The following is a 9,989-nucleotide window of genomic DNA, read 5'->3' as shown; positions in this document are numbered from 1 at the left end:
GAGAGAGAGAGAGAGACTTGGACAAGAAAAGTTTCATACTTACTGAGAGATGATTGAGCAAAAGGAAAATGCCAGCTATATCGGGTCTTAAATGTTTGTCTATAATATGAAGTGTAAAAATCGAAGTCAGCGACCAAGATGGCAAGATTGAACATCTTCACCTAACTTATAACAATTTTTTTTTTTTTATATATTTTTTTTTGGATATCGATCTGCCAACATGCATGTTAGCATTGATTATGTTGTTCTATTTTTATGACAACACATATATACCATAAAATTTATGATTTTCCATAGCTTAAACGGTGAACTCTCTTGGTTAAATTTGGTCAAAATTTTATTGGATCAGGTCATGGTCAATGCATCTTAGCAAAAGTAGGTAAAATAGCTATCGAAAAAGTATAAATTTTTTATTTAGTTATTCATTTTTTTATACACACTCCAATAATCTCAATTATACTTTTTATTTTATTTAAATATTATTTTGTATGGGAGATAGTATGAAAGAAAGAAGAGAAGAGAAAGAGTAAAAGAAATAAATGAAGAAAAAAATAATAATAAACAAAGTTTAAAGTATGAATAGTGTTGGGTCATGGATCAGCCCATTTAAATATTCAACAGTCTTCAGGCCCAATCTGAGAAAGCCTTAGACCTGGACCTAAGGCTCATGAATCTGAGACCTACGTCCGAGACCCAGTGAGCCGAGTCTTTTGTATCCGAGACTATTAAATCTGAGACCCCCTAAGCCGAGACCGTAAAGTCCGAGACTAACTCAGGACATACAGGTTTCAGTAAAAGGAATAACTCTGATATCCTAAAAGATATTGCTGTTAGTAAATAAGTAATCTTGTTGTTTACTAAGGTATCATATCTATTTACAATCCAAATCCTCTATATATCAATGAAGATACGCTACTTAGCATCTAAGGTCACAAAGGCGACCGAGTCCCACTCGGGCCCCCGATCTCAGGACATTAAAATCACGGAACAACTAACAAACATGATCCTACATTCAAATGTTTGTTCAGCTGATATCAAGGGATAAGATTCCTGAATGTGTGGGAAATCAAATCCTCTCCATGTCTATAAATACAAGTCATATTATTAAAGCAAAGATAATCACAACTCCCGTTATTTGAGCTCTGTAGTTGTTGCCTATATCCTTTCTCTTTTCCATTCTGACTTAAGCATCGGAGTGCTCATGCCGGCTCACCCTCGGTCACTTCAATCCTTCTTTATTCTTTGTTGTGCAGTTCAAATCATTCGTGCGTTGGTCAAATCAAGCTTGTAGGCGTGCCACGTCATCATACAGAAAACTGGGCTTTAACAAATAGTAAATAAGCTAATCAGTTATTTACTCTTCACACTAGAAGAAAAATCAAGAACTTAGCTATTCTGCTGGAAAGAAGAAAAGCTTCATAAGCTTTTAACTATTCTTTTGGAGATGCTCTAAAGAGAGTATTTTACAGCCTTCGATAAAAAAACTAAACTGACAACTCAACTTTTCTCACAAATAAGAAACACGTGTCACTTAATTTATTAAATTAGTTTGTATAATTAGCTACGAATTAATGAAGTTATTGCAAATTTATGTCCCTATTTATAATTGCGGTGGGCTTTGTTTTTGGGCACTACTAATAATTACCCTTCTCTCTGTTATGAGTTTTTCTCTTGAGTTGATTTTTTTTTTTATTTCAGGTACTTCTTGAAAATTTTTCTTTTAATTTTTTAGTCCAATTATTCAACGAAAAAGAAAAGAAAAGAGAGAGCTGCTACATATGCTCCTAAGTGCATATTTTTTGACATAATAGGAAAATTCATCACTCTTGCCACCCACTTCTCGGTCGTCTCTGCTGTTCACCAGCAATTCGTCACTGCTATTTCCCCCTCCGTATCAGACTTCCAACTTCCATCATCCGTCGTGTACGGTGTCCCTTCACGCCCGGAGTTCTTCACACGTCACACTTCAATAGGCCCATTCCATGCTAACATCCAAGTTTACATTCGCATGACGCCAAATTCTCACTTATTTATTTGGTTGTAATCAAAGGTCTCAAGGTCGAGTCACACTTAGATTTTGATTCTTGTCACAGTGGATATACTCCAGTCAAAAAAAAAATCATTTCCTCTATCTTAGTAGTTTGAGGAAGATGTTAGAACCATATTTTTTTCATTTAAATTTGATTGGAATCAAATCTTACCAAAGTGTATTCTTTAACTTACCACGGTTTTTTTATAGACAGAAACCTCTATATTGTATACATGGATCAAGTCAATAAGAGTAATATGTAATTCTTCGCACAATTCACAATGGTGCACGTTTCTAACACTGAACTATTTCAAAATTTATTATGTTTTTTCTATCACTTTTGCTTTCGCTATAAATCTCATATTTCATATAAAATTTTACAAAACCAATTACCACCTCATTTAATGCAATATGAAAATTTTAGTAATTAGAAAATCTAGTTAGAATTTAGATTATGTTTTGCCAAAAACGAAAAGAAAAATTACAAAATTACAAAAATTTTGAAGTATAAATAAACTTGGAAACTTTTTCTCTTTTGGCTCTTGAAGCTTAAGAAAAAAAAACAAAAAACATGAATAAAAAATCCAAACAGACAAAAAAAAAAAAACACGACCTCTTACAGACTTACAGTCATATTTGCTCCTGAGCATTATCTTCAACTTTTTAAAATAGTGACGTCATATTTAAATTTAAATTTTTCAAGACTGTGTCAGAGAGGAGGGGAAAATAGGTACACATTTCGGACGTCAGTAAGTACGTGGCAGTCAGTCGTTCACAGAGAAGAACGCAAGGCTGTGACAGTACCAAAGGACCCCCCATCCACGTGGCTTCCAGGCCTAGGGGTTCGAGGGCAGCGCTCAGGTGTCAGATAAACTGGTACAATCGTCACGATTCGAGAGTCGATGGATGGTGATGATGATGTTGACGTAAGCTTTAAGCTTCTCTCTCGGGTCCTACTTTGTCAGTTTGAACCGCTAGTCGCAACGCCAATGGTGGCTCAGCCTCTGCCAAAGACGGCGTCGCACGCGCTCCTACCTCTTCCATTTAATTTAATTAATTAAAAAAAAAGGGTAATTACTAATTAGCATTGAAAAGTTCAAAAGAAAGAGGGTGGGGTCACGTGAGGTGTGAATGCACCCAAACTTGTGCCTAGTGAGACTATAAAACCTAGTCTTACGTGGCCTACCTCTGAGAAGTAATTATAAAATTATTTATTTTAGGCTGTTATATAGGCCTGCCACATAGCACAGAAGGTCTATTTATTATTAATTGCTTTTTTTGCGAGAAATGTTTATTACATAAAGTCAACAAGGCTGCAGTGGTGGTGCTACTGATTTCAATGAAAGGTCTTAACTCAATCTTTTCTCTTTACTATTAATGTGGTTATCTTTTTCTTAAAATGATTCAACCAAACTTATCTGAAGGGGATTTTGGGAATTGTATCATGTACGAATTTTTTAAAATTTATTATTATTATATTCAAATTTAATATATATATATATATATATATATATATGTTTTAAGAAAAAATTACAATTTACTCTTAAAAGTTGACATTATTTTTTAATTCGAATATTAAAGTTTTAATTTTTACAATTTACTCCCATAAAGTTTTAATTTTTTTTTTTCAGTTTGACCAATATTATTCTAAAATTTCTATATTACTCCTGATTTTTATTTTTATTTTTATTATTTTATTTTTTATGAAAAAAAAAACAAATTTGGAGGTGCAAAAATGACCAGATGGCCAAAGAGCCACCCCGAATTTTTTTTAAAAATGTTTTATAAAAAATGAAAAAAATAAAAGTTATGGGCAATATGAAAAGTTTTTGATACAATTGGTCAAAGTACAAAACTTTGAAACTTTGAGGGGTAGATTGTAAAAATTGAAACTTTGATGTTCGAATTTAAAAACACTGCAACTTTAAGGGGATAAACTGTAATTTTTTCTTTTTAAAAAAATATATATATCATTCAATAAAAAAAGAAATGAGTTACAAGAAATAGTTTAAGAAAAAGGTGATCCTCCAACATCAAACTTAAAACCGAAGCAAGCAACGCCAAATTAGCAACACCAAACAAGAAATGAGTGTGTTAATGATTCTATAAGGATAGAAAATGTCCCGATATGATTCTTTATTCTTTATACAAAAGCTAAGGAATGAACGGTTTAAAGTAGTATAAGTACCAAAAGAGAGGAAGGTAGTAGCATGACCTTTGCGAAACCTTTCAATTCTACCCAAAGCACTAAAAAAAAGAGATACGAGTAGGGATAAGAAGGAGGACGGTTACTAACCGCACAAACCATTAATTACTTTTGAAGGTGGTTAAGAAAAACTATTAACCGTTAACTGCTAATCGCTGTGTATTATATAATATTTATATATATAAAACTACATGTAACCACGCCCATTTTGTGTTTAAATATATATAAAAATCTATAAATAATGTCATATGTAGTAGTGTATTATCTTATTATCATAAAAATAATATTGTTTTCATTTTATTTTTTTAATTTTATAACCTTTTGTTAAAATAAATTTCAGTTTCTTTAAAAAATGGTTAGCGGTTATCATGGTTATTAATCGCTAACCACCGGTTAATTACATAGGCAATTAGGTACTTTAGTAACTGTCTAGGAGGTTACAATTAGCAATTTTAGCCAATAACCATTAACTTTAAATGCACTTTCACCCCTAAACACGAATAAGGGCATAACCCTTGAAAGACAAATTCAATAGCTAAAATTATAGAGGGTTTTAATTGTTACGCTTGTGAAAGAAAATTTGATTTGAAGACTCCTTTTAAGTATTTAAGTCCCAAACAACTGATAATAGAAAATATAGAATTGGTTTTAACTTGAGGCAATAAGGGGGTCATCGGCCTGCATCTCTTCTTAAAATAATTTAGGAGATTGTGGTTTTGTAGTTTCTTTAGTTGTTTGTTGCTTTCTTTGTAGTTTGATGTGGACATTGGTTTTTTAAATCCAGTGTTTACTTGAGGGATTTCATTGTAATGTTTTGTTTGGTTATAAAAGTTTTAGCTTATTCACCCCCAAAAAAAAAAAAAAGAAAAGTTAATGAGGTCATTGCGAACAGTAAGATGGTACATGTAGATGCAGATGTAGTTATTTATAATATATGTAGCCGCATCCGTAAAATGTAAATATTTTATTTAGATATCCGTATGCGCATCATACTTTTACTAATTACATTCGTATGGTTATTGTAGTTAATAAATGCATTTATTATCCATTATCCGCATATTAGGTAATATACTTTTTGTGCCTAGGGCTGTTAAGTGAGCGAAGCATCTCGCGAGCAAGTTCAGGCTCGACTCGCATAAGTTCAGCTCGTGTTCGACTCGAATATTAAATGAAGCACTGAACACAAATCCTACCTCGAATATTAAACGAAGCAAGTTCGACTCGACTCGGTTAACTCGTGAGCTCGGCTCATATAAGGCTCGCCTCGCTTATTAAGCTCGGCTCGTATATTTTTTTATTAAGTAACAAATAACAATATATAATCAACATTACTCATTTACTCAATAATAACAAATATACTATATACCTTTGGTTTTTTTTTGTTATTTATGTATATATGTGTATATATATTATATATATAATATATGTATATATTAATATAAAAACATATAAGAAATATATATATATATATATGATATTGTCATTAATCATTTTATCATATGATATAATCATATAGTACAACCGCACAAGTTATTGTGTCATTTAATACAAATATTATAATTAGATAGTTTATACTTTGGAAATTGGAATCGTATATATCACATAATCATTAATCATTATATAATCATATGGTATATCTGCATAAATTATTGTGTTATTTAATCAATACATTATAATTATATACTTTATTCTTATAAAACATATATGATGTATCACATGATCTTAAATCTAAGTTAATATTAATATTAATTGTGAGATAATATGATCATAAAATTTTAGTATGAGTGTACGACCATTAGATCATATGAATTTATTACTTAGAGTTTGAGTATTACTATTAGATTAAATGATTAATAATTAAGTAACTAATGTGTTTTTTTTTTTTTATAATTTATACATTATAATCACAATTTACGGTAAGTAAAAACTTAACAATTTGAATTTAAATCATATATCATGAATCGTGATAATGAGAACATATAATATAAGTATATAAGTTATAACAATTAACATTAACCCATTACCCATATAAATTAGATAATGATACAATCATATAACCATATAAGTATATAAATGTTTACATATAAGATACAATATATATTAATATTGACATTATATACTTGATCCGTGTTAAGCATTAACATTTTAACGTATTAACTAAATAATACTATATGTAATATGATAATAGTGATTAGTGTGTGTGAGTGTGTGACATAAAGCGTTTTGCATTGTAATTTAAAAATACTTAATCTAAAATAAGAAGAAAAAAAAATACGCGATTGAAAAAAAACACAATTTTTTAAATTGTAATTATTAAAATTGAAATAACAAATTGACCATAAATAATACTACATAACACAATTTTTATTTATAATTTATAAATTTTGAATTTTTTATTGAATTTAATAATTTACTTGAATTTGAATTTGATTTATGGTGTATTAGTGTAACCGTAGCCGTCTAAAATGTTTTGATGATCTAATAGTCGTTGGATGATATTAATGAATGACAACTATCAAGCATTTATTTCAAAAAAAAAAAAAAAAAAAACTATCAAGCATTTACTAAGAAGAATGTATATGGTATAACAGAGATACCGTAAACTTGCTTTGTTTGATCTAATCTGACGAGTAATATTAAATGTTGAAAAAGTATATATGATCAATGGATCATATTAAACAAGCACACCAGATCTACGTAGACACAGCCACATGGGATAAGTTTTTGGTAAGAATCCAACCGTTAATATTTAAAATTTAATTATTTTTCCAAATCCAACGGTTGTAAATTAGAGAACACAAATTTAACCTAAATCTATCAGATCTCTCCATTCTCTCGACAGGTCTCTCCATTCTCTCGACTCTCCTCTCAAACTCTCCACCATCCTCCTCGCCTCCTTTCTCTGTTGCCGCTCCTACCACTCTCCCAGTGCCCCCAACAGCATCCACCACCACCACCGCACACCTCGACGCCTGCCTGAAGCTGAGCGGCTCGTGCCCGGTTTCCAACAATTATTTACGTATTTCCCCCTTTTTTTTTTGTGTTTTGTTTTTTTTTTTAATTGTAGATAAAGTTGGCAGATATCTGATTTGAAGTTTGATCATGGCGACTAGTAAGTTTTCTGCTATTCGTGGAGAAAATTATTGAAATTTCTCTTTGTATTATTTATTAGTTTAGTTATTTACAATTACGAGAGAGAGGATGACTTGAATTGAATAGAATACGTAAATACATAAATACAGGACTTCAGTTTGAGAACTCGTGCGAGGTGGGTGTGTTCTCAAAGCTCACCAATGCTTACTGTTTAGTTGCTATTGGTGGTTCCGAAAATTTCTACAGGTTTCCTGTACTTTCGTTTCTTTTTCTCTTTCTAATTTCTAATTTTTTACTTCTTATTATTATTACTGTTTACTCCGCTTTTGATCTATTTATTTATTCGTTGTACAATGAATTCAATGCAAATGCACGTCTTTTGCCTTTACAGTACGTTTGAGTCGGAGTTAGCAGATGCTATCCCTATTGTTAAGACCTCCATTGGCGGTACTCGCATTATTGGACGCCTTTGTGCTGGTACTAATACCCTTTTTCTTGATTTTACTATTTTTCTTTTCTTTTATGGTATTATTTTGCTGTTAGAGAAAGATAGATAGCTGCAGAAAACCTTCATATCACTTTGCTTTCAATTGCCATTTGCAGGAAACAAAAACGGGCTTCTCGTTCCTCACACCCCGACTGACCAAGGTTTGTATCATTTTAATTTGTTTCTCATGTTACAAATCATTATCTAAGTTGCACCTGATTATTGGTAATGTTTGCCAATAACTTGGAGTGGGTCATGTATTTGTCTGTTGCTCTTGCTTATCTTTTCTTCTTCCATGTAAATTCATAGTTTGAAAGTTTGTCATCCTAATTGAGCTAAAGTTGCTTAGTGATCATGATAAATTGAAGTAAAATATTTAAGCTTTTTTTTTTTGCCAAAATATTCTGCAACTTAATATGATGGTTTTTTGATTCTTGTACTTCACTGCTTCTGTTTTATTTGGCTTGAAGATGTGTTATATCATCTTCTGATTTTGTGGAGGAAATGCTATTGGCCTTGATTTAAACTGAAAAAATGCAGTGTGTTTGATGGAGACTATTAAAGTTAAAATTGGATGTTCTATGAAGTTTCTCAGACAGTATAAGGTTTTTCTTGAGAGCAATTCTGTAACTTTGGCTAAAGGGAGGGAAATACATAAGATTATAACTTTAATTTATTCATGTGCACTGGTGATGCTAATAAGAGGATGAAGTGGTATTGGCAATGTGTGAATAGTGTGAACATGGAATGATGAGCTTTGTATAGTTTTTCTTTGTTTTTCTGCTTGAACCATGAAAAAGAAATTTTCATGTGTCATAAACATATGGATCTCAGGTTAAATTATATAGAAACATTTTCTTGTAAATTCATTAACAATGGGAAAGAAACTTGTAACTCATCGTAATAATTACAATAAATGGTGCTGTTCAATTCTCCAATTGTACCTGGGAGACATGAGGATGGTCTCCAACAGTTCATGTCCTTCTTTAAGCTGCATGTATCATATTTAATGATATCTTGGACTCTGCATGACTGGTCCTTCAATCTCGTAGTATTTGGAATATTTATTGTTATACTCGACAGTGTCTTAAGTTTTGGGGCCAGCATAGTTGATCATTTATCTGTTTATTAAGGAAAAAAAAAGTAGTGAAAAAGAAGCTTTTCTCATTTTTTCTTGATTTCTTATTATAAATTCCATTGGAGGTGTAATTACTACAGATCTCATTGTATTTTTCGATATGCACAAGCAATTTATCTACCGACTGACTTACTGAGGTTTTATTGTTTTGTGGCTATTGCTGCAGAACTTCAGCACTTGAGAAACAGTCTACCGGATCAAGTAGTTGTTCAGCGCATTGATGAGAGGCTTTCTGCTCTGGGAAATTGTATAGCGTGCAACGACCACGTTGCTCTCGCGCATACAGATCTTGATAGGGTATCATTGTCTTATATCTAGAGCCGATAATTTTGTAATTTCTGACTTACAGCCCAATCTGAAAAAGAGGCTTTGTGATTGTATTCATTTCATGAACCTCTCCTCCCCCTCCCTCCCCCTTTTCTTGTCTTCATATGTTAATCTCCCTTGCCAAAGTGTTCTTAGAAATTTTGAGCAAGTGACCATAAGTTATCAAACAAACAGAAAATCCAACAGGTTGTAAACCTTAGATACCCTTTGCTTTCCTTTGTTCTGTTTCTGATCAAATTATCTATTGAGAGGTGCTTGATTCTTAAATGACAATTATGGAAAATTTCTCTGAAAAGCATACAGAATAGATAACATCAAGTGTATTGTAAACTGCGATTAGTTTTATTGCTTTCATTGGTTGTTATAAATCCGTCGAAGTTTGAGGAGGTGATGCATAAGGTTCCTTTGTAGAGGCAACTAAAGTAATTGGATAATATGAAAGAATATGCGGAGTTGAACCCTTAGATACATGTTCATTTTTCCTTGAAGATACCCTAAAAGGTACCTTGAGAATTTTAATGGGGCAAGGTTTGTTGTGGAAGTTTAGATCCTCTTAGCAACAATTTGGTATAGACTTGTTTAGCATTCATTTTTGTTGGATGGTTGGATTTGGGTTGTCATATCTTTTAGCAGGTATATTTTGGTTGTATGATTACCAAGGGTTTAGTAATGTGAGCTAGTATTGTCTTTTGTTAAGAAGCAAGCAATT

At 31.7% G+C, this 9,989-nt stretch overlaps 1 protein-coding gene across 1 annotated transcript; it reads left to right on the top strand.

Annotated features, from left to right (window-relative positions):
• The first annotated feature begins 7,086 nt into the window (after positions 1-7,086).
• Positions 7,087-9,900, top strand: LOC132171173 (eukaryotic translation initiation factor 6-2-like). The gene is made up of 5 exons (XM_059582418.1): positions 7,087-7,347; positions 7,478-7,574; positions 7,720-7,805; positions 7,932-7,976; positions 9,120-9,900. Exons 1-5 carry the CDS (start codon positions 7,338-7,340, stop codon positions 9,269-9,271), a joined length of 390 nt encoding a protein of 129 aa, XP_059438401.1. The 5' UTR covers positions 7,087-7,337; the 3' UTR covers positions 9,272-9,900.
• The last annotated feature ends 89 nt before the right edge of the window (positions 9,901-9,989 follow it).

Source organism: Corylus avellana, chromosome ca2 (genome assembly GCF_901000735.1).
Source record: "Corylus avellana chromosome ca2, CavTom2PMs-1.0".
In the NCBI taxonomy this organism is placed as follows: Eukaryota; Viridiplantae; Streptophyta; class Magnoliopsida; order Fagales; family Betulaceae; genus Corylus; species Corylus avellana.
Note: the sequence above shows the minus strand (reverse complement) of the source record. Positions and strands in the feature narration are given on the sequence as shown.